Consider the following 23,890-nt stretch of genomic DNA (forward strand, 5'->3'; position numbering starts at 1 on the left):
TCAAAACCTGAACTGTCTAAACTGAAGTAACCAAATTGCCCCAAATTCAGTAAGGTGGTATTGTGGCAGCACAGTAAAAACTGCATCCAGCCAAAATTAGTGAGTACATGGGACTTCGGCCTTACTTTCCTAGAGGCCAGGGCTCCTCCCATTAATCTCTATCTCCCCTTTGCATACCTTGCCTTCTTTTTAAAGCATCTGCTGACATCTGCTGCTGTTTATAAATAGACACATGTGTGTCACTAGAAACTTCTCAGTGCCTGAAAGAGTTAGACTTTAGGACTGCGTAGCTTGCTGGCATACAGACAGCAAACATACTGCAAACAGACATAGGCCATCTTCATTTACTTGGTACAGTGTGTTGTTTCCTGTTTTTTGTTATTTAGGGTGGTGTAGTGTTGCAGTGTTACGATTTCAGGTATTTTACCCGGTGTGTTGCCATGTTCACGTATGCTAATCTGTATAGCTAAGTAGACTTAGCACAGCTTTTGTTCGCTTCTAGGGAACAGTTCCTTCAGACATGGCCGCTGTTTTGGATCAGTTTATGGAATTCCACCCCATCCATGGCACCAATGTGCAACTGGATCCCACTGGGACGAGAGCCACCCGGGTTGAAAGTTTTGCTAATGGGGTGTGCTTCAGCAAAAACCCCTTGAGTCCTGGAGAAATCTTCCTGGTGGAGATTGAGGAAAAGGAGCTGGGCTGGTGCGGCCATCTTCGCGTTGGACTTACAGCACATGACCCTCGGACCCTGGAACCGGTGCCGGAGTACTCCATTCCTGATCTGGTTGACTTGGGTAATAGCTGGGTGTTTGCCATCACTAGAAACCACAATAGAGTTGTTGAGGAGGAGCCATCGCCAGCGGACGACTTAGCAGGGGGCCACAGACTGGGGAGGGGCGAGCCAGAGGAGGAAAGAGGAAACAGCAGACCCAAGATATTTTTCACAAGCCCCCACCTGTGCATTGAAAAGTTGTACATCCCCATGGATAAACTAGTCGGGCGCAGTCGGCCAGGCAGGTACAGCCACATCTTGGACGACCTGTACAAGTACAATGCACTACCTCCCACGGCTCGCCGGAGCCGCATTGGAGTCCTTTACGTACCCAGAGAACCAGGTTTTGCTGACATGCACATGGTCATCAATGGTGAGGACATGGGGCCCTCAGCCAAAAGGATACCTACGAGTCAGCCAATCTATGCAGTTGTGGATGTGTTTGCTGCCACCAAGTGTGTCCGCATCGTCCAGGTGGAATATGGCTGTAAATACACCTCTTAATTTCTATAAATCTGAAAGTAAATATGATTTATTAATGATAGTGTTTAGAGTTGTTCACTAAACATTTCCTTGTTTGTTCCCCCCCCCCCTATTTAGTTGCATCTTTGCAAACACTCTGTCGGAAGGCCATTCAGAAAAATATCGTTCACAGAATGGCTTTGGACTGGCTGGAACTTCCTGAGCTGCTTAAGAATTTCTGCAAGTATGAGTGAAGGACAATCCTGATGCTACTTCACCATCATTTTTGACTTCCTGTAAAGATAAAAAAAATCCCCCTGAAAAGAAACACACCTGGTAAAAAAAAATTCATAAATTGTTATGGTGTTCACAGTATATCTCACATTTTGGGCTATGAAAAACTATGAAAAGACAGCTAAGATCAACCTTGTCATCATATTCCAAAATTACACAAAATATTCCCTGACAAAGCTTACCCAAAATTGCCTCATGTATTGATTTACATCTGTCTCCACTGTTGAAGGTGCATATTCATTTCTACAAGATGTTGCATATATATTTGTTTTCACTTTGTGAATGTGCCTTGACCATAGTTCCATCCGTTGTGGTTCAGGTAATCTGATATCATTATAACAGATACACATCTGGTTTCAGTGGTCTTAACATACTGTATGTACTGTACTGACCAGTTCAGAGTTAAAAATGATGAGGTAACTGTTGTAAGAATGTAAAGGCAAATGTTTGTAAATGGAATGTTACAAAGTAACAAATACAGAAGGAAACACAATTCATTTTAATAAACTAGAGAAATACCAGTAAATCTGCACTGCGACACAGTCTGTTCCAGACGGCCATCAGAGATAGCCTAAACCACTGATTACTTTTTATATCAACCTTAAAATCATTGTAAACAGAACTAAGTTGATCAGATTATTGTGTGTGTGTGTGTGTGTGTGTGTGTGTGTATGTGTGAGATTTAATTTAGACTGATCGGTCAAATGACCCAATAAAAGTGTGTTTTATGGAGTTAGCTGCTTTGTAAATAAGGGTCACGTCCTGGAAGGATTGTAATATGTTATGTTGTGCATGCTGTCATGGCTACTGTAATGCATAAGCTACAGTTTGGGCAAGAAATCACAAAACACATGAAATAAAGTTCTTACCAGAGCAGGCCTGCCAAGCCTCCGCACCATCCTGACCCAGTCACAGATTTCTTGGCTAGGCCACGTAGCTTACACGCCAGACCTCTGTCTCCCCAAGCAAATCTTCTATGGTGAGCTACTTCATGGGACGCCAAGCCACGAGGGTGGGCAGAAGAAACGCTTCAAGGATTCCTTCAAGAATTTTGGACTCCACCCCCGATACCTGGGAGGCAACTGCTCAGGACCATAGACATACAGAATATATATGTCTATGGTCAGGGCCGTGCCCTGTGGCAATCCTCTCCTCACACAGGAGCAGCCACTGCTCAGGACCGTGCCCTGTGGCAATCCTCTTTTCACACAGGAGCAGCCACTGCTCAGGACCATAGACATACAGTATATATATGTCTATGGTCAGGACCGTGCCCTGTGGCAATCCTCTCTTCACACAGGAGCAGCCACTGCTCATGACCATAGACTTACAGTATATATATGTCTATGGTCAGGACCGTGCCCTGTGGCAATCCTCTCTTCACACAGGAGCAGCAGCCTGTGAAGCGGCCAGGGCAGAGGCAGCAGGAGAGTAAAGGCAAGCCAAGAGAGAGCGCACCAACAACCTTCTCCCTGGTGTGACTTCCATCCCTTGTCCTTACTGTCCCAGAACCTTTTTAGGCTCGAATCGGCCTCACCAGCCATTTCCGCACCCACTGATTGTCTTAGACCCGCAACCCCCAGATGGCGAAGCGGTCACTTGAGATGGACAAACAAAAATGCATAACCTACAGTTTGGGCAAGAAATCACAAAAACACACTAAATGTACCACATCCTTCAACAGCAGGATCCAGACGTAGAATTGCTAAAGGTTCTTGCAGAGGGTGAAAAAGCAGGCCAGTCTTGTATTCAGAAAGTGAATGTGTGGCGGAAGGTGTCCTTGGATAGGGTAAAAGTTAAATGTCTAATCTAAACTCTGAACCGTAAAAGCAGGACAGGAGATTCAGAAAGTAGGGGAGTTTTATATCTACAGAGCCAGACAATTTTGCAACATAACAAGCAGAAAAGAAAAAAATATTCCCATCAGCTTTTGCATAGGGCACATTTGATAGGGAAACAATACACTGAATGTATAGCATTATACTCAGGAAGGAACAGGGTTTGCTTTTACATCTCTGATATGAGCTGATATGATAACAGCTTAAATCAATACCACGGCCATTAGAATAGTGTATTATCCTTGTACTGGGAAGGTCTGGGAAATAGGTATGGACAGTGTAGCATAATCTTTTCAATGTATTTGTTTGGTTTGATAAACAGATATATCATTGGATGTGTTGTTTTTGATGTTTGGCCCTGTAAGAAAAAGGCAGTTTATTTTGTGGTTAATGCGGCAATCTGTCTTTATTCCAGTAAAGTGCAGTAGCGAAGTACCCGGAACATACTCCGGATTCAGTGGTGCAGATCTGAACCACAAGCATCTCCAACTTAAGCCATAAGACACCTCCTAGGCTTTTAATGTCAATTCGCTAGACTTCTAAGGCAAACTTACAGCCCCCTTTGGCAAAGTAACTTTATTTTTTACCACATATTGTTAAAATGACCTATTAAATCGTATTCTTCCTTTTCCAATAATTTTTTCCTCATTTGCTAGTAGTTATTATTCCATTTGGTAAGTTCATGAAATCACTAGTTTTAAGCTTTTGTCGATTTTATTCCTCTGCGCACTCCTCCCCAGCAGGGGCAGTAGTGTGCCAAAATGCCAGCTTTCCCACCGCTAGTGAAATAACATTGACGAACCAGGTGACCAGATCTTGTAGTCTTCAATGTATTTAGATAATCGCAAGCAGCGTTGAGTGTATACTGGCAAAACATCATAGACAAAATGTCTTTTTGCTCTTTTTTTGGCAAAGAATATTACAAGGACCATTTCAAAACAGGTACATAATCCATTGACATGAACAAGCGATAACCTTTGCTAGAGGGCAACTCTTTATCTCTTATATACATATATATAGCTACTATACTTGCTACAGGCAGGGCTAGCTAACGTTATTCCTGACTTAGATAACTTTAGTGTTGTGTAAGGTATCTGCTAGTTTTTACCCAATGATGACTCCTAGAGTTTATGAATATGTGACATAAGATCAAGCCAAACGGTAGCCAAATAGACACAATGTAGTTGCTGCTTTGGATATAACGTTTGATGTAAAATTACACTGTTCAGCCAACTAGTCTATTGTGGGATCACCGAATTCAAAAGTTACCTAATCAACATTAAGTCGTTACTTAACCTTTGAGTGAATTGCTTTTGTGTTGCTTTCTTCTGTCATAGGAATATACGCCTGTTCCCAGTGTGCGCATCCTTTGTTTAATAGTAGATCTAAATATGCCCACTCTTCACCATGGCCTGCCTTCACAGAAACAATCCGCGAAGACAGTGTGACTAAACACATGGAGAGTCTCACAGCCTTCAAGGTTAAATGTCTAAACTGTTAAAACAAGCTTCATGTTGTTATTGAGTGTATGTATGTGAGACAGATGTTTTTTTTTATTAGGCTATAGGCGTTTATATTAATACATGAGCAATGATAAGATTGGGTCATTGTACTCAGTCCTATGACCGTAGGAACAAAGGCACATAAAACCTATAATATGAAAAAGGGTGTGTTGCTGGATTAAAGAGATGCCCGTAATATACCTCTCTGTTTGTGCTTTAGGTTCTGTGTGGCAAGTGTGGGAATGGACTAGGCCATGAATTTGTCGGTGATGGGCCGGAGGATGGCGCGTCACGGTTCTGAATATTCAGCCACTCGCTGAAGTTCGTCCCTAAAGGTAGGCCTATGCTCTTGCTTTTAAAACATTCAAAAATCCCTATCAGAGGCTTACACAATATCTTAAATCCTCATTTATCTCTGTTCATTTTTAATATGTCGTTATATGTCTCACTGTTTAGTTTTTTGTAGTCTGATATTGAATATGTCTTATCTTCTCTCTCTTGCAGACAAGGTTGACGGACAGTAAAGCGAGGCTGACATCCAATGTTGCTGTTGCTCGTACAAGTCTGTGGAAGGGATGAATGCCTTATGATGTGGATTGGGAAAAGGCCTAACGTGCCATCCTGTTCACTGATGTTTTTGTGTTCATCTTGAAAACAGAAAGAGTTTTATTTTCATACATTTGCAGACTAGCATGTTGAAAATATCATGGTAGGTGAGAGCCGGGGTCCGCTAGAATCGATAGGTTGGTTTGTTTTTTTATGTGAAAGCTGTTTTCCGAACTTGGGTGCACACCAAGGGACCGAAATGGTCCAAGTTACCAGAGTTCTTCAGACAATTGGGGGTCTGGGGTACTGGGGGATACAGCTAGCATCATTGTTGGCGGAGTAAAAATAACCAAACAAACAGATGAAGAAAAGAAAAAAACAGATACGATGTGGCTTTCTGTTTTTTCTCCTTTACTTTGCATTGTTGCTTAACAATGTTGGTATATAGAAGTGCTTAAGTGAAAGGAGACCAGCAGGGGGCAGGAGGGAGAATAATTGCACTCGGCTTCGGACCAGCAAAACAGACAAAATCTAAAGTTTAACAATGAGTGTATATTTTCACATAGTTTATGTAAGAACTTATTTTGCATAATTACATTTTAAATCTCAGACTGACAGAATCATGTAAGAGCCAAAGAGATTGGTGGTAAGCTCCTATGCATAAAATACACATATGTTTCACAGTAAAGATCATTCTCAGCAATAAGGACATTTTGCTAAATTCCATAAGCATTGAATTTGTTTTAGTTTAATTTGTGTTTTATGCATCAATACATTAATAAATTACTATCTCTGATCTACAAAAGCTGTGTGATTTACTTAGATTTGACGTTATTGATTTAGGACTACAGTAGGGTCACACAAGTCAGAACAAATAGGCACACTGTCAGAACAAATCCGATCTTTGCAAGTGATCAACTCCGATCTGTGTGTCTGTGTGGTAACATTAGGGGGGTAGCGTCATCCAAATGGTAACGATAAATTCAATTCGAAACCAGTGGTTGTACACCTACACAGGTAGAGAAAAAGCCTAAAAAGTTTTAAATATTTAAGGAAACATTAATAAAAGATAGGGCTGTCTTTGTAAATTCCTAGCTTTTGCCATTTTCAATTAACTAAGGGAAATACCACAAATTGAATAATTAAACTGTTAATGGCCGCACAACTGATTATAGGCAAGACAAGGCTACTTTATTTATATAGCGCATTTAATGCACATGTGCAACTAAATGTGCTTTACATATACAATAACAGGAATTAAAATAAATAAAATAGCAAGCTTTACCTTATATCATAAGGTCAACTACACATAAGTTACACCTTGATTTACCCTCACACAAATTTACATCCCACTACCTTTAGTGACAACGCTTTTACCGTCTGGCATTAAGTAGTTCCGATTAGCTGCCGTAGTAGACAATACCATGAGAATAATACGGAACAATATAAACTTTCATCAATTGAAAGAAAAAACAACCAATTAACAATTATAATAATACCAAAACTATGATTATATTTATAAAGCATGCCTCAAACAAATGAACTATCCTCCATAATTTAAACAGAAACATGACTATTTCAAGGTGACACGACGCTCCTGATAATCAAATTGGTGTGTTGTACACAATTTGATTTCTGGACCATCACTCAAGGCTCAACAGGCTCGTGCCGGCAGAACGTCAGACTTCGATAACTGGTTAGCTAAATAGAAACTTAACTTGTTTAGATATTAAACCAATAACTTATTTTTGCTTGGTAAGTCTGTATTCCCACGTTATCCAACGGGGGTGTCTGACCATTTAGCAAAGTGGTGTCTTTAAAATTCCTACGAAGTTACAACGCTTTACATAGCTATCCTGAGTATGCTAACTAGCTAATGTGCTAGCATGTAATTAAGCATAGTCTAAAGGTTGTCTGTTATATTCTTCTTGTCTTGTCAGATCCATATACACGTTGGATATAAAATGTCATTTAACGCATCAATTAGGAACTTTGTACCCATATCAGAATTAAACCCAAACACTACACAGGCGGTGAGTAACCTTTTTTTATTGAAGTTCTTCCAAACGAATCTATGCTTTCACTTACCTAAGGTTAACATGTAAATACCTCCTGTGCGCTAGCTAGCATCTTTGCTAATATAAATGAAAACTCCGTCAGTAATGTCAACCGATTCCTCTACTGTAATTTTACATATTGCAGAGGATAGTTGGAGTGGTCATTGGGAAAACAGATGCAAGAGGATTTCCTGACAAGAAAAGTAAATTAATAGGAACATTAGAAGGCCACATATTTACTTTAGACATTATCTCTATCAAGAGTGTACTTACGGTGTATTCTGTACTTAAACAACACATTTTGTCAGATTTTGGCAGCGAGAGGTTCACCTTCAGCTTTACATTAAAAGATTCCCCCGACCACTTCATTAATGTATCCTCATGGGGCAGCGAAGAGTACATCAACGGGCTCTGTGGCAGCTTCAGAACAGGAGATTGTGGTAAGAGTGTGCATTGAGGTGCTGTGTTCCCCTATTTCTGGCTTTGTGTATTACTTTTTGTGTATTCTACACAAACTGAAATCACGCCAGGATATCAAGTCAGAGCAAAACTTTTTTGTTTGTGTTCTCTAGTTGTTATGGAAAATCCACTAGTCGCACCCAAAGACCCTGAAAAGGAGGAACGATATTGTCCCTCAACTCCAAGGTAACGGTCCATGTCTACTGAACAAAGGTTTTGTTTAATCATTAATGAATATGAAAGGCACTTAACATGTAAATGGCTGATATACATCTAGTTTTTGCAACTGTTGCCAGTTCATAATTTACTACAAAGAACAGTTTAATACATATGCCATTGTATTACCAGAAACAAAATTAGTGCTTTTAGATCTAGAGAACCAGAATATAAATTTTCTAGTAGAAAAGTCATGTTAAAAATTAGGTTCAAGACTATCCATATCAGCAAAAATGTCCCACAGCATTCTGTTTCTGAGCAAGTTTGCTCCCTCCTTAGTTTCTACAGGTTGTTGATGACTGAAACTCACTCTGTGATAAGACTGTGTGCAGATGTGGAGGAGGAAAACAGACTTCTTCCCCTCCTCCACATGCCAGTCAAAGACCCACGAGACTTCTACACCTTGGGAGACATCAATGCCAATGGTCAAAACCTAGACGGGAGTGTGATCAACATTCTGTCTGCGGTCAGATCCGTAAGGACCTATTTAGTAATCTTTTAGCCAATTATCAGACAGAGAGGGCAACAGATATTGAATATCTTGGGTATTGAATATAGGTTGGAGAGCAGAAGTTCTTCACCACCTCAGATGGGCGTAAAGGGCAGCGCATTGAAATAAAGCTCTTTGATGACACAGTGACCTCCTTTCCTCTAGTTTGGTATGTTTTTTTGGCTGGATTAAAAAAATCTGTCAAATTTAGGCCAAACCTGTAGGGTGAAGTTTTCAGACTAACAGCGTTTTTGTTGCATGCACTGCAGCTGGGATCGCGAGACTATTCAACTTGTGCAGTCACTGACACCAAAAGAGACAGGTTTGATTTTGAACCTCTTCCTATTCCGTACAACTGGCATGCAAAATAAAGTGTTATGTTAATCTGTAGCACATTACATTACAGTGTTGTTCATCGCCGATGCCCGTGTGAAATTTGATAGCTTTCGTAACACCATGACTGCTACTGCTACATCTAAAACAATCATCACCATCAATCCTGGTGAGATTTCTCATTTGCTGTGTTTTTGTGGCCCTCCTATCTAATTCTGATTTCATAGCCATCACGAATGAGTCGTTATTAATTAATGTATTTGCTCTTATTTTTTACACAATTGTAGACACTCCAGAGGCCAACCAGCTCTTCAATTTGGCTAAGGACTTCTCTGAATCAGGAGCCCTTGACGAGACAGACAATCAGTCAGGAGAGAACATTCCATGTAAGGGCATACTGTTCATGCTGTCTTGCACTAATACTAGCAACTCCTCTGATTTTATAGTCAGACGTTATCAGATACAGCAGGGGTACTCAATAGGCGGACCGCGGTCCGGATCCGGACCCAGACGCAATCAAATTTGGACCGAAGCCAAAATCAAAATTCTAATTTAATCATGATCAAGCAAGGTTTCATTGGTGCGTGATTACGCGCTATATATTTGTTTCCTACTCGATGTGGTTTCTATCTTCCGTGTCCAATCCAGAGGTCCAATCAGGAGCTGTAATATAACAACATCACTATGACAACTCACTCACTTACTCAATGTTGGCCGCGAGCTCTGTGGGTCACGCAGGTTGTGTGTGTCAATGGCAACAATGCAGGCAGATATATTTGTGAACGGTATTTTTTTTCTCAGCAAACGAAAATCATGGCGTGCATTAAACCCGACAAAAAGAGAAAAGTTGATTCCAAAAATCGCAAATTTAAGACAGAGTGGACTGACAAGTATGCATTTGTGCTGCCTGTGGGGAGCACAAAACCGATGTGTTTAATCTGTAATGAGATGGTTTCCCTTGTCAAAAGTGGTAACGTGAAACGTCACTATGAAACAAACCATGCACACTTCGAATGAAAATACCCGCAGAACTCTGAGGTAAGGGGCAGAAAAATAAACCATCTGCAATCATACCAAGCAACATGCAGTGTAATAGTTAGATCAGCCACACAACAAGAGCGTGCATACCTCAACATACATCAGAATCAGAATCATGTTTATTGGCCAAGTACATTTTCATATAAAAGGAATTTTTTCTGGGTTTAGTTGCTCTCAATGTACTTAAACTGAAAATATGCAGTATAACACAACAGTTTAGGATAGAGATACTGTTGTGAGTCTGCCTTTTCAACCATGAATATGGTGAAAAACAAATACAGGAGCACACCCAATGAACACTTACATCAGTGCCTCCGCCTGGCCGTCACACCTTTTATGCCCAAGTTTAAACCACAAAAAAGTGTCACCTTTCACACAAATAAGGCCAGACCACATAACCTTTTGTGCATACGGTAGTTTGAACGTTTTTGTTGGAGGTATGTTTTTGGATTTTGACCGTCACTGTTCCGGACCCTGGACTGAATGGAAATTTGGCGAGTGGACCTTTTGGCTTTCTAATTGAGTACCCCTGAGATACAGGTTGGGTTATTAGTATGCCTTTATTGTATATCTTCTTTTTTTATCAGTGGACACCATCACTGATGTACTGACCGTGAGCCAGCTGAGGAGCAAAACCCAAGACACTCTTGATGTGTTTTATGCCATCACATATGCCTTCATCTCTGCATTTCCTCTGGACACCCCCTCCAAGGTGGTCAGGAACAGATGGTAAGCTTGTTCCAGTGGATTTATGGTCACCTTGGTCATTTCAAGTTAAAATATATGTGGCATGAATTGTTTTTGCTCTTAATCCTTTCAGTGCCAGATGTAAATTGCCAGTGGCTGAAGATGTGATGGTGTGCAGCAGTTTCTCCTGTGCTGGTCAAGACCAGGAGCTGGAAATGGTGTCAGGCTTTGACATACTCATGGACATCAGCGATCATACAGGCACACTACAGTCCTGCTTCCTCTCTGCTACTGTGGCTGAGAAAACTCTAGGCTGCACTGTGAGTACGGGCATCTTGCCAAACACTGTGTGCTCAGAAAGGATGTGTATAGTCTTCAAATTCACTGTGTTTACTAGAGGTCCACGGCAACGTCAGTATCTGTATCTGTATCTGTTCAACCAACAGAATGATCTGTCTCTGTGTCTCTATTTAGATACAGGAATGGAAGTGGGCGTGTTAAATTGGACAAATGTTGTATTTTCTAACCTTTTTTAGCAATGCAATTACTGTGCTTTCAAAGCATAACAGTGATTTAATATAGGCATATCATTAATTAGGAAATATGTTTCCTCATACTGTACTTTTCATCTCTTTCTTTTTTTCTTTTATTTATTAATTTTAACTGGGGGAGATTGAATAATCAGAAACTGAAAAAAAAAATTATAAATCGAAAGACGCATTGGAAATAGAAACTATTTACAGTAAAGATATATAGAAAAATATCCTTCAGTTGAAGTAAATCATCTTAGATTCCAATTAATGACATAACTGCAGTTTGCTACACTCTAAAAAAATGCCGGGTTGAAAACGACCCAAAATATTATGAAAGATGCTTTGCAGACTGCTTAAACTTCTTTTTTAAAGAATATAACACAAATAAGGTATTCAGGTAAGATACAAGAAACTATAGAGAACTATTGTTGGTTTCAGTAGCATTATTAGAGAAATGTTATCACACTGATATCTGACAGTTTATTACTTTGTTGGCAGCGGAAAGATAGATTTATTTACTTTCACAATTTATGGATTATTTTATATTCTCACTAGCGAATGAGCTTTCTTATTTCATGTGTTTTGTTATCTCAGGCGGAGGAATATGTGAATCTCTCTGAAGGAGCACAGACAGCTTTGAAATGGAGATTTCTTCTGGAAAGATGCAAAATTTACCTGAAGGTTGGCAGAAAACCTATGATGTCATACAGTACCACTCTTATATATGAGCACCATGTGGTGACTTTGAATTAGACTTCACATCAAAGTGATCTTGATTCTTACAGCCATGAGCAGTATGGTTCCTACAAAGGTAAAGCCTTTTGTGTTTCAGGTCCTGCCTGCACCCAAAGTCAGGAGTGGTTGGAGAGCCACCATCCTGTCCTGCACACTCGCTGATTCTGTGGAAGTCAAGCAAAGTTTGGAGACAGAGCCTCAGTGACGCCACGGTCAAACGTCATTGCAGATGTCTTTTTTTCTTTTTATTTGTTATATTGGTGCACTTTATTTAACTTCTATTTATGTGTAATATAATATAATTTAATTTTTTAATGCATATCCATAGACTATTGTTTTTATTGAATGTATTTATTTATTATACAGATGTTTGTTTATAGACCTCTTGTTTACCTTCTTGTTCACATGATAAAACTTTGTTTGATGTTACATGTCCATTTCTTTATTGTTGTCCGGTACTACTCCTACCCGTAATGGGCCCCTAAAGTGGAACGGGTGAAAGGAGCTGCTCCCAACCTCTCAAAATTACCAACAAGAAAGTACAGTTCTTGGAGTGATTTAATACTTCACAATGGATTTTTTTTTTCAGATCTTAAAATGAACAGTCAACAATACATGATAAGCAATGGAAGAAAAGTTAAATGTAGATTTTCCATAAGAACCACCTTTTTGAAGTAATTTACGATTTTAAAGTTACCTTAGTAATTGACTTAATAAACATTCCATCTTGACACGAAGTCCTGTCCTCAAATACGCTCTTATGGAATATGTAAGTTAAGGTATACATTTAAAGTGAGGAAAATGGAAGGGATGTCAGGCAGGGGAATCGGAGAGGAAAAGAGGAGGCCTGAGGATCTCAGTGGTGGAATGCAACCTCACTGGTAACCTTCGTGTACTTCAGCACAGTAGGTGGCGCTATTTACATCAACGACTAGTGTGCAACCAGTGGACGAAGAAGGGAGGAACCTTGTGCATAGCGTCTGTTTCTGTAGGGAACGTGACTTTGAGGACACCCTACAGGATCTAAACCAAAACAGCACACAGGCTACCTAACCACCTAACATGCTATAGATGTAGTACATATTAAAGTATGTACATGTGTTGCATTATTTCTCCTGTCCATGCTGAAGCGTCCGTGCACAATTAGGCTTTTGGTAAGGAAACCTGAGAACGACTTTTTGGCTGTCCTGTTGTTTAGCCATAGCTAGCTAACGTCAAATGATGTGTTTGCTAGAAGTGAGGTATTGCTGAGTCCTTGGTTTGTACATAAATAACGTTTGCCACATTTTGTGTTAGGTTGGAGAAGCTAACGCCATCATTCAAGCATGAACGTTAACCAAGGTACAGTCGGGAGTGACCCGGTGATCCTAGCCACCGCTGGCTATGATCACACCGTTCGGTTCTGGCAAGCTCACAGTGGAATCTGCACCAGGACTGTACAGCATCAGGACTCGGTATCCTTTTTCCTAAAGAGATTCATCCTGACATGCTTGACACCATGTTAGGTTCAACCAAAGATGTCTTAATCTTTTGTGTGTTTTGCTGGTAATATAACAAAATAATGTTTACATACAAACTAATTTGGCCTGTTTGAGCCCAGACCTCTGCTGAGTTTTAGCTGGTACTTTGCTTAACCACTGTCCTCAGCAGGTGAATTCTCTTGAAGTAACACCTGACCGAAGCATGATCGCAGCAGCAGGTGAGAGAGCATTGTAGAGATGAGCTGCACGGTGTGCTAACCTGCATGCACTAACCTGGTAGCTGGTTGGCTTTACTAATGGTATTCAATGATTTGTTTCAGACTGAAGTTATGTTGATCATATTTTGCAGGTTATCAGCACATCCGCATGTATGACTTGAACTCTAACAATCCCAACCCTGTCATAAACTACGATGGTGTTAGTAAGAATATCACTTCAGTGGGCTTTCATGAGGATGGCCGCTGGATGTACACAGGAGGAGAGGACTGTATGGCCCGCATTTGGGACCTGAGGTAAGCTACATGGGGGAGAAACTTGGAGAAGAGACTAAAAGTTTGTTAAACATGCATAATATATATATAAGTCCATCACGCAAAACTTAATCTTACTCAAAGTCAAAGCCATTAAAGTGTCTCGTTGTAGTTTGAGACATTAGATTAGAGAACGTTGAGAAAACAATTACATTGATCACATACTTGATTCCAAAAGGCAGTCTTTTGTAAAGAGAGGAGAACTCACTGCCCTCCTACTTTTTTACATTTTTTGTGGAGCATTTGCATCTAAACACGTTTCTGTATTTCATTAATAAGGTACTTCAGATGGGATGTCATATTTGTTTGCAGGAATGTTATGAACTGCTTATGTTACATTTCTAGGTCAAGAAACCTTCAGTGCCAAAGAATCTTCCAAGTTAATGCACCCATCAACTGTGTGTGCTTACACCCAAACCAGGTGACTAGCAATTCAAAGAATAATAAATTAAAAAATATCGCTATATTTATCAGGAATGTTGAGATTCCAAGACTAGGAATGAATCCATGAATCTAAACATTATCACCACTGTGGTGCCCGTTGTGTCTGTTCTAGGCTGAACTGATTGTGGGGGACCAAAGTGGTGTGATCCACATCTGGGATTTGAAGACGGATCACAATGAACAGCTCATACCTGAGCCTGAGGTGTCAATCAACTCTGTGCACATAGACCCCGACGCCAGCTATATGGCTGCAGTCAACAGCTCGGTAAGTCCCTGCCTTTGGCTTGCCCAGTCTGCTTTTTGACTTTAAATGCCTTATGTCTCTGATGTATGCAACCAGGAAACATGAGTCATTTCATTCAAAACATTTGTTAATTATTTGGCTATTTCTTCAAGGATTGATTTTGATAGCCTATGCGCTTGTGCATGATGCTATCAATGCATATGCATAACTTGCCTTTGCTTTGGAACAGTGCTTCATTACTGTTTTTTGTTGTTCTTGGTAGTGACTTCATGTGCGTCTGTGATTGTCTTCCCTAGGGGAACTGTTATGTGTGGAACCTAGCAGGGGGAATGGGGGACGAGGTGACGCAGCTCATTCCCAAGACCAAGATCCCAGCACACAAACGTTATTCCCTACGCTGCAAGTTCAGCCCTGACTCCACGTGAGTGATGCATCTAAAAATAGCGACCAGCATCCCTTCTATTGCAGTTGATGCAGTACTTCTGTACTATTTTTTTAACAAATGTATATTAGTACAGTCATGTCTCCCACGGGAAAGATGTAATTTTAATGGTGACGTGTAAGGTTTATGTACCAGGGAGTAGTTTTTGATTACATTTAGAAACCATGCTTTAGTGGTGGCCTTTAAGAGTCTCGGCCTCACTGAAACGATGCGTATAGTTGATTTTTACGGCTTATATACACAGCACTAATTAGCCAAAACTCTGATTATTTAAAAAATCACATTAGCGTTTGCTACCTTAGGATAACATAATTATGATACCAAGTACCCAGGCATCACACACATCCTGTTAATCTCTTCACATATTGTACATGTCCCGTTTGTATGGTTTCATTTGTATTACCTTTTTCAGTCTATTTTTTTATCAGTCTAATTTGATTCCCTTTGGGTGAAGTCTGAGCCTACACTCGGTGTACCTGAGCTTAGTGTGGTAGTGTGAACAAAGACCCTTTGCCCCCGTGGTGGCCATGATTTTTTTTGTTGTTCTGTGACTGTCGCAGCCTGCTGGCCACTTGCTCAGCCGACCAGACCTGCAAGATCTGGAGGACCTCCAACTTCTCCCTGATGACGGAGCTCAGCATCAAGAGCAATAACCCGGGAGAGACCTCTCGTGGCTGGATGTGGGACTGCGCCTTCTCTGGGGACTCGCAATACATCGTCACAGGTAAAGCCCAATTTATGGTTGTCCGTTTTCAGAGACCATAAATTCGGCCTGACGTGCACCTCACGCGCAAGTCACAAGCTCCAGAGCGCAATGTTGATATGGTTCGGGTTCAGTGCTTTAAAAAACTATGAGTTAAAATTCATTAAGCTATTCACTGACTGATTTTGGTAATAGTTTCTTGTCTGTTTGTTGAATGTTTGGATGATTGATTTACGCCAGAAGTTATTAAACAGTGGATTGTGTGATCATTTGCAGCGTCTTCTGACAACCTTGCACGCCTGTGGAGTGTGGAAACTGGAGAGATCAAGAGGGAGTACAGTGGTCATCAGAAAGCCGTCGTGTGTCTTGCCTTCAACGACAGTGTCCTTGGTTAACACACTCATTAAGCTCTTACTTTGAGAATAGCTATTAACTCTGTGAAACTGCCTTGGCCTTGTCATTACTTCAAACATTACTTCATGGCGCAATAGCTGGTATTTTTAAATCTTAGTTCGTTAATATTAGAATGATGTTGATGGACCATCATGTAATTCATTTCTGGGTTTGGCCACAAAAGCTATTTATTAACCACATCAGTTTTTAACCAAGACATACATGTAAGCCTGTAACTAACTCTGCTTTTTAAAAATCATCCCTCTTCATATGAAATAAATATTTACAACCACATGATTAAAAATATGTTGATTCATTAGTATTTTTTTTTGCTTTTTCCATTTGTTTGCAGGACCAAAACAAAACAAAAAAAAATACCTCAATGGTGCTTTATTGGGAGACTCGAGAGAGTCCTGCAGAAAAACTCAGTTAATAATCGGCTTCAGGTTACATGGAACGCGAGCAGGAATGAGTCTTTGAAATGAATGCCCTCGGAGCACTTCTCCAAAGGGGCACTAGAAAGATGATGATGATGATGAGTGCTTTGGAGATAATTTGTCAGACTCTTTCCGTTTTCCCCTGTGGAATGACTGGGTCGATGAGTCTTATGAATGTGGGAGTGAGAGAGGGTGAGCGAGCGTGAGTGTGCATGCACTTGATTCTGTGCGTGTGTGTGTGGCTTTCGTCCCTTCTTCCAGACATTGTGTTGGGTTCTGTGCGGCAGGGATGGAGAGAGGGAGAGAATAAGAGTGATCCGTTGTTCTTGTCAGCTGTGGTCACACTCTGAGCCCAGTACCCGGTCATTCATTCGGGCAGATAGTAGAAGCATACAGACACACAGATGTTGCTGGGAAAGCAAATGTCTATACAGAAGTAAATGAGCCGTTGTCTCCCCGGACCTGTGGGCAGAGGATGTGATCTCAGAGTTCATTTTCATACATGCACAATTTCATGTTAACATATGCCAATATAACCCTTTCTACTTTGAAAAGAGGATTCTTTTTACTAGTTCGGTTCATTCTTCATTTAGTAGTTCAGGCATTCTTCTAATGTTTGTTTGGCCTGCCATGTTTTTGTAACTGCTGTCTTTCAGCCTGGCCTCCCTAGTGAAAACAGAGATCTAATCTGAATGAGACTTTGCTTCCACAGTACAAATAGAGAGCCTTATCATTTGAAAGATTAAAAGCTGGTGGCCATGGATCCTGCCCTACGCCATGTTAAGTGGACTTGCTGCTGTTGCTGTTTGCTAGTTCTCTGCTTGCTCTTTTAGTCAGTCAGGACCCCTACATTAATGAGTGTCTGATGGTTTAGATCTAAAGGTTCTGTCGTCTGCAGCAGTCCGAGAAAAGGTCACACTGCCAAGAGGTCCGGGATTAGGTTTCTTAGTCACTCTGTTTGGAAGCAGTGCCACCACATGCATCTCCAGTTCCAGGCACAGTTTTTAAGAAGGTCCTTGTTTCTTGTTAATTTACAATGGTAGTATATCAAGAAGTCAATTGAATTGGTTCCAGAATAAAACCAGAGAGGTTTGACATTAGAATAGGTCTTTGGTCTAAAATAAAGTGCAAAATTGTTCCAATTCCACTGATGTGAATTGAAATTGTTCTGTTCTAGATACCAATACATTCTTCAATTGTTGGATGAATGTAAGCGTAGCTCATCTTATCTAGTTAATAATTCAGATAGAAACTAATATGTAAGAACTGATGGCCTGTTCTTGAATTTATCTAGAGAATTCTCACCATCGGCTCTCTTGGTCCAGTATACAGAACTTTGCTGGCAGAGGTCCTGAATGGGCTTTTGGAGGGTTGAGGTGTCCACTTGACTGCCTGCGATAACCCCCAAATACTCAGAGTGTCTGTGTGTCTCGTTCCCCATCAGCCAGAATTGGTTAACCTGGAGAAAAGGCATATGTCGTCATGTCTCATTCGTCTATCTCTGGCTTGTCTTTACACAACATTTGGGTTGTGAGCACACCATATTACCCCTGATTGGACAATGGCCTCTGTTGTTTCCTTAGTGCTTCCGAGCTCAAATGTTGCCCCTCTGGCTCAAAAGGCATTTGTAATTACACAATTTAGCCTACTGATAGATCAGGTTGAGCCTTATTTGAGTGCTGCAATGCTTGGGTGACCGTTGAAAAAAGCGGTTCTCCTTTCTCGAAGGCTCTTTGTACCTACAGATTAAAAAAATCGAGGCAATCTCTAGATCTTGAGTTCAATAGGCTTTGTTTGGTGTAAGTGCCTCCACAGAGCAGGTCAGACTGAATGTCCCAAGCTGAAGGAGAGGGATTGGTCCTCCCAGCCTTGAAGCTGTCCTGATCTATCTCTGATTAAGCGCCACCATTTGCGATCTTGGAACAAAAACAAACAAAACACTCAAACATTAGACAGGACTTTGCCATTTTCAGCACTCAAGTCTAAAGAGAGGGTTGAAGACGTCAAAAAAAAAACAATCCACCCTTGTCACACAGAAGCTTCACTTCTCCTGAGGCTCTCCAGCTGTCCCAGTTCCTTGAACGGAAGAGCTTTCATTCTTTTTCCAGTCAGAGAGACAGAGGACGAGGCAACAGAGTGGCCATTGTGCAACCAGTGGTCCCGTCCTGTAATGGGATCCAGGAGGGGTGAGAGGAGAGTGGGATCAGGTGCGCTGTGGAATTCAGGCCCGGCCCGCTCCAAGCTCTCGTGTCCCAGTCACTCCATTAGCCCCTTTCTGTGGCCACACACAGCGGAGCGGCCGGAGCAGCCTCTCAATTGGCCCGTGAGTGCTGGGACAGGACTGCTTGGGGGGCGACAGTCACTCAAACTGAGCTGACTATTCTCACAGTGACATTTACAGCCAGCCACGGGACACCAGGCGACTGTTTTTTATGAGACAAGCCCTGTTACTTTCATAAACACTCTAAGCTTCAAGAAAGCAGCCTTACCTGCTGGAGGGACACGTTCAATAACGAGTTCACGTTGTCATAATCGGACCCCTCCATTTTGCGCAGGAAGCAGGTGTTTTGGTTGTCTGGCTTGTAGCACACCAATCCCTGAGAACAAAAAAATGAGCTCCTTTTAAAGACATTTAAAGTCCATATAGAGTTGAAACGAGGGAAACCCCTCTGAATTGAGGGAAATCCCACAATTTTTCAGGAATGTGGAAGCATCCCTAACATCCAATATGGCTACAGATTAACATCATAATCTTTCTCTGGAGGTCTTGACAGGCTGTCATGGTATTGTGATAACAGGTAATAGAGGTAAACTTACATGCTTCATGTCAAATAGCACCGTAGAGGAATGGTTGGCTTGCGATGTAACTGAACAGGTGATCACATTGTTGTGTCTGTCCACCAACGCAGATTGATTGAAGAAAGTACCAGAGTGGTCAGGAGCTGTGATTCTGACAACCTGCATAGCAGACTACATAATATAGGTTTGCAGATCAGTGACTTACAAATTTAATAAGAAATTTCAAATGTGAAAAGCACTCATGGTATTTAGATGCACTAGGTGACACTGCACACACTGACCATATTGTGCAGTTTAACAGACATTTTAGCCATAACATGATTTCAGCCAACTTCACAAATACACGTGGTTAGCATGAACATTGTTGCATGTTTTACTGGGTAAATGTTAATCTCTCACCTCTGGGTCATCTTGTGAGATGCCTAAATGTGCGTAAACACTGACGGCCACAATCAGGATGAACAGCGTGGCAGACAGGCACCCCCAGAAAACTCGGTGAAGAAAATTTGGAGCCACATTCTGGCCAGTATCCTTTGGCAGGAAATTCACACATTAGTTATGTCTGTAATGTCTTCTCCTGTTTGGTATGACCCTTAATTAAGTATATTCTAAAGAATTAATATTGTACAAGTAACCAGTACAAAGTAGATGTAATGTAATGGCAGGACATTTTTAACTATATTCATATAAACAGGCAATTCAGCACAACTCAGTTTAACTCACACCAACATTCAATGCTGTATTTGTTCAAACGAGAACACAAATGAGAATTTAATTTGAATGCTAGAATCAGTGACACAACCCAGCAGTGGTTTACTGTCAATACTGAACACGTCAGCTCTTGAGAAGTTATGTCACGGACTTCAACTCACACAAACCACGCGTTCAACAACAGCCCTACACTGAAAGCCTACTGATGGAGCCAATCCATACGCCCGTTACCGTGCATTCCGAGTCCCCTGTCGTGGCCTCTGTGCGCTTCCAGCACCTCACCATCCTGCACCCGGTCTCTGCTTCTGCCTCACAGTACCTGTCTCCCACCTCTCTGCATCAAAGCTGTGTTCATCACCAGGACTAAGCTTCACACAGTGGTAGGTAGGCTACCTGTCCTTCTGCCATCAAGGGCTGCCTCACACACCCACTCACACACACACACACACCCCAAGAGACACACGTGACGTGCTCAACCATTGGTTGAACACCCCACTCTTGAACAATGGACAAAGGGGGGAAAGACAGGTTCTCTGTTGTAGAAAGGTCCTGTCGTCGCCAACGGCTGTATTTTCGGCCCATCCACAGTGCCTGCCTGCAGCCGCTGACAGACCAAGGTGACTTTAGGAGCTTCCGGCACGAGGGTGGCGGCGGTTCAGTCAGCCATCCTTCCATCGCCACACATGACAAGGAAGGCTTTGATTGTGAGAATATACTTTTTTTCCTTTTTATTTGATCATCTTAAGACTTGAGGCCAGATGCACACAGTGTCAAGTACAGGAAGGAAAGGTCAAGGAATGCAGGGGATCCAGTTTTGTTTGGCAAATGACAGTAGGATCTGGAGTCCATCAATGTTCATGTTTACAGAACATTTTTTGCATCTTTAGTGTGATGAAGAAATACCTCAGTTGACAAACAGAGCCAAGACTAAGCCTATGTCTAGTTTGAAACATCTGAGACACTGATACACGATAGGAACACAGTATTCCCTGTCTAGAGAACCCATTAGTTAATGTAATGACAACCGAGACTTAGCTGATACATTTATAACATGCATATCATGATTTTGCACCATTATACTGCAGTGAATGCTGTAGTTTTTATGTATGTAACGTATGTCACATTGAATGTTTTCAATAACACAAAACAGACACTCTTGAAACCCATGAAAAGGTCATACTTTTCTCATTGCACAACTTCTGTGGAGGACCCTCTATATACCTTTAAACTTCAAAAACAATACTTTGCTTATTAGTGCACTGGGGAATTAAAATAAGGGAGAATCTGTTAGTCCAGTTACCTTCTCCTTTAAAAGCACACATATCACTAAATTAGTCTGTATACTGTACGGGAGATGATATGGAAATTATACAGGCATTGCACCTCCATCAGCCTCTCCCAATCAGAACTCTATGCTTGCTCTGATCTTGTAATACAGCCAATACTGGGCATATCTAAAAATTAAACAATGTACTTTCACCACATTTCTAATATAATTAAAATCTTTCCCTGTCTGGCTACTCTTCTATTCCCAATGAGGTGAGCATGTGGACGGTTATATTATCCTATTGATCTTTCACCCCTGTAACGCTGGAAGGAGCTCTGCAATGGTGTCGACGTAGTAATCAGGCACCATGCCGGTGCGATTGGGGCACCCACTCTTCAGGTGGTCCTCGGCTTCGGCTACGGTGGACACCCCGGTGAGGGTCAGGAGGGTCTTCAGCCCACAGTTGGTGCCCAGCATGATGTCCGTGTCCAGTCGGTCGCCCACCATGAGGGAGCGAGCTGGGTCCAGGCTGAACTGCTTAGCCACGCAGTCAAACATGAAGTTGCTGGGCTTCCCCACCACATCGGCTGGGCGTTGGGCTGCTGTCTCCACAGCTCTGACAAGGCAGCCAGTACCTGCAGTCACAGACAAGAGCAGTTTTAAGTAAGTGGATATGTCTTCATAGGAGTTACAACATATTTGAAACAATCTTGTTGTCACACTTCCGCATCACTTCTTCATATTCATGAAGCAATACTTCTCCATTATAGTGCATGGGCCAGAATTAGTCACAACTACCACTCTGGGGGGGCAAATACTCAATATATATTTTAAACTATGTATCACTGGAGTATATTTAGATTAAATCACCACTGGCCTTAAAACAGCACAGATACCCACAAAAGATTGTTTTACAGCAGGAAGACAAATATTAGTTGGATGTTTTAAATAGTTTTTGAGCAGTGGCTGTTTAACATGTCTGTGTGTCTGTATCTGACACAAATTCCTATGAAATGTGCCAAACTGACGAGAACCTTGTAGACCAAGAACATATCTGTCCCCATAAGCAAAATGATTGGTATACAACATTCAGGTGAAAATGTTAAATGGCTTGGCTCATACACTAGTTTTAGATCGATTGTGTGGTTGGTTTTAAACTAGTGGTTTCCATGTGCATCATCACTTCAAAGCCCTCCATGTGTATTACCTGGAACAGCTTTCCCCCCTTCCAGTGGAAGTCTTGTATCAGTATTTGTGCCAACAAACAGGCAGCTGGGATTGCAGAGGTACTGAAGTGCTTTGTTCAGTTTCATGTAGCTGAAGTGTTCATCAAACCCAACAACCACCGCTTTGACCTCGGGGTCCAGTGAGACATTGGCCCAGTCGGTCTGAGCACCAGAGATGGGGTCAGGTCCAACGCCGATGGTCTGGATCCCAACATTCTCTATCTCTTGCCTCATAGCATTGCTTCCAATCAGGTACACTTTGCCTTGTATTTTAGGCACTGTTTTGAGGTACATTGCAGAACAGTAGGCTGTTCCAAATACTTCCTCCTCGGATGCGTTAAACCCTAACATGGCTAATTTGTCAGCATACATTTTCCGAGTCTTTGTGCTGTTATTAGTCACAAAAAAGACACGCTTCCCGTTTTTCTTTAATAGGTTAATTACATCAGAGGCACCGGGAATGGCCTGATCACCTCGCCATATAACTCCATCGCAGTCAAACAGAACACTGTCCACTGAATCAAGCAACTGCTTGACTAGCGATCCAGTTAACCTCGTACATTTAGACGCTGCCATTTACACACGTTGTTCTTTGACGTCCAAAAATAGCTTACCACCTGTCAGCTAGGCACACTCCTACCTCAGAAGTACTGCTGGGATTTAATCAATGAACATTACCTATACTCCTACAAACGATGAAGAAGTAATTCACTCCATTCAGTTGTCAGTCAGTCGGACGCAAGGTTTTTACATCATACGTATGACCTCCTTCCAGCGATGGTTCACGGCAGTGTACTTCCGCACCGGCTTAAAGGGACAGGGGCTTAAATATCCTCCGCCTATTCGATTTCATGTCGTTTTAGGTGGACACAAGATTATTTTAAATAAATAGGGTTAGTATGTTTTTAGTGATGTACTGCATTTAACTGTGGTGTATTAATGTTCTTCAAATATTTGAACTCCAAAACAAATGCTAATGATCGGAGTGTGCTATCAATTTTCAGCTTCCTCCATGGAGACCTCCTGTCAAAAGAAGCTTAGCTTATCTTTTGGAGTAATTCTGAGTGCGCCACTTGTATTTTAAAGTGGTCTTATACTTTTTATTGAAAGCTACTTTCAATACTGATACATAATACATAGCCTACATAAAATGTGTGTCTTTAGGTCATCATATTATACATAACCTACTTCATACACAATTTAGGCAGTTATAAGTTTAGTTTTTTTACTTTAACTTATTTTTTTTTT

At 41.4% G+C, this 23,890-nt stretch overlaps 6 protein-coding genes across 6 annotated transcripts; 4 read left to right on the plus strand and 2 right to left on the minus strand.

Moving 5' to 3' along the window:
* Positions 1-170: 170 nt before the first annotated feature.
* neurl2 (neuralized E3 ubiquitin protein ligase 2) lies at positions 171-2,429 on the plus strand. Its single transcript, XM_012838948.2, has 2 exons — positions 171-1,262; positions 1,376-2,429. Exons 1-2 carry the CDS (start codon positions 521-523, stop codon positions 1,489-1,491), a joined length of 858 nt encoding a protein of 285 aa, XP_012694402.1. The 5' UTR covers positions 171-520; the 3' UTR covers positions 1,492-2,429.
* A 1,744-nt stretch (positions 2,430-4,173) lies between these two features.
* Positions 4,174-6,222, plus strand: msrb1b (methionine sulfoxide reductase B1b). Its single transcript, XM_042703146.1, has 4 exons — positions 4,174-4,311; positions 4,707-4,849; positions 5,092-5,206; positions 5,376-6,222. The coding sequence occupies exons 1-4, from the start codon at positions 4,257-4,259 to the stop codon at positions 5,393-5,395; spliced, it is 333 nt and encodes a 110-aa protein (XP_042559080.1). The 5' UTR covers positions 4,174-4,256; the 3' UTR covers positions 5,396-6,222.
* A 754-nt stretch (positions 6,223-6,976) lies between these two features.
* meiob (meiosis specific with OB-fold) lies at positions 6,977-12,574 on the plus strand. Its single transcript, XM_012838947.3, has 14 exons — positions 6,977-7,113; positions 7,358-7,450; positions 7,620-7,677; positions 7,783-7,914; positions 8,047-8,119; positions 8,429-8,624; positions 8,708-8,808; positions 8,909-8,961; positions 9,046-9,141; positions 9,260-9,358; positions 10,598-10,739; positions 10,831-11,017; positions 11,825-11,911; positions 12,063-12,574. The coding sequence occupies exons 2-14, from the start codon at positions 7,382-7,384 to the stop codon at positions 12,168-12,170; spliced, it is 1,401 nt and encodes a 466-aa protein (XP_012694401.2). The 5' UTR covers positions 6,977-7,113; positions 7,358-7,381; the 3' UTR covers positions 12,171-12,574.
* Positions 12,575-12,932: 358 nt separating this feature from the next.
* Positions 12,933-16,506, plus strand: mlst8 (MTOR associated protein, LST8 homolog (S. cerevisiae)). The gene is made up of 9 exons (XM_012838960.3): positions 12,933-13,119; positions 13,262-13,419; positions 13,613-13,664; positions 13,796-13,958; positions 14,322-14,397; positions 14,533-14,685; positions 14,961-15,085; positions 15,667-15,830; positions 16,086-16,506. Exons 2-9 carry the CDS (start codon positions 13,291-13,293, stop codon positions 16,202-16,204), a joined length of 981 nt encoding a protein of 326 aa, XP_012694414.1. The 5' UTR covers positions 12,933-13,119; positions 13,262-13,290; the 3' UTR covers positions 16,205-16,506.
* A 71-nt stretch (positions 16,507-16,577) lies between these two features.
* Positions 16,578-20,731, minus strand: bricd5 (BRICHOS domain containing 5). The gene is made up of 5 exons (XM_042703145.1): positions 19,838-20,731; positions 19,457-19,609; positions 19,129-19,236; positions 17,945-18,098; positions 16,578-17,101 (listed from the first exon to the last, which is right to left on the minus strand). Exons 2-5 carry the CDS (start codon positions 19,601-19,603, stop codon positions 17,007-17,009), a joined length of 504 nt encoding a protein of 167 aa, XP_042559079.1. The 5' UTR covers positions 19,604-19,609; positions 19,838-20,731; the 3' UTR covers positions 16,578-17,006.
* A 120-nt stretch (positions 20,732-20,851) lies between these two features.
* Positions 20,852-23,459, minus strand: LOC105910210 (phosphoglycolate phosphatase). Its single transcript, XM_012838896.2, has 2 exons — positions 22,624-23,459; positions 20,852-22,051 (listed from the first exon to the last, which is right to left on the minus strand). Exons 1-2 carry the CDS (start codon positions 23,216-23,218, stop codon positions 21,726-21,728), a joined length of 921 nt encoding a protein of 306 aa, XP_012694350.1. The 5' UTR covers positions 23,219-23,459; the 3' UTR covers positions 20,852-21,725.
* Positions 23,460-23,890: the final 431 nt, after the last annotated feature.

Source organism: Clupea harengus, chromosome 23, assembly GCF_900700415.2.
Source record: "Clupea harengus chromosome 23, Ch_v2.0.2, whole genome shotgun sequence".
Lineage (NCBI taxonomy): Eukaryota > Metazoa > Chordata > Actinopteri > Clupeiformes > Clupeidae > Clupea > Clupea harengus.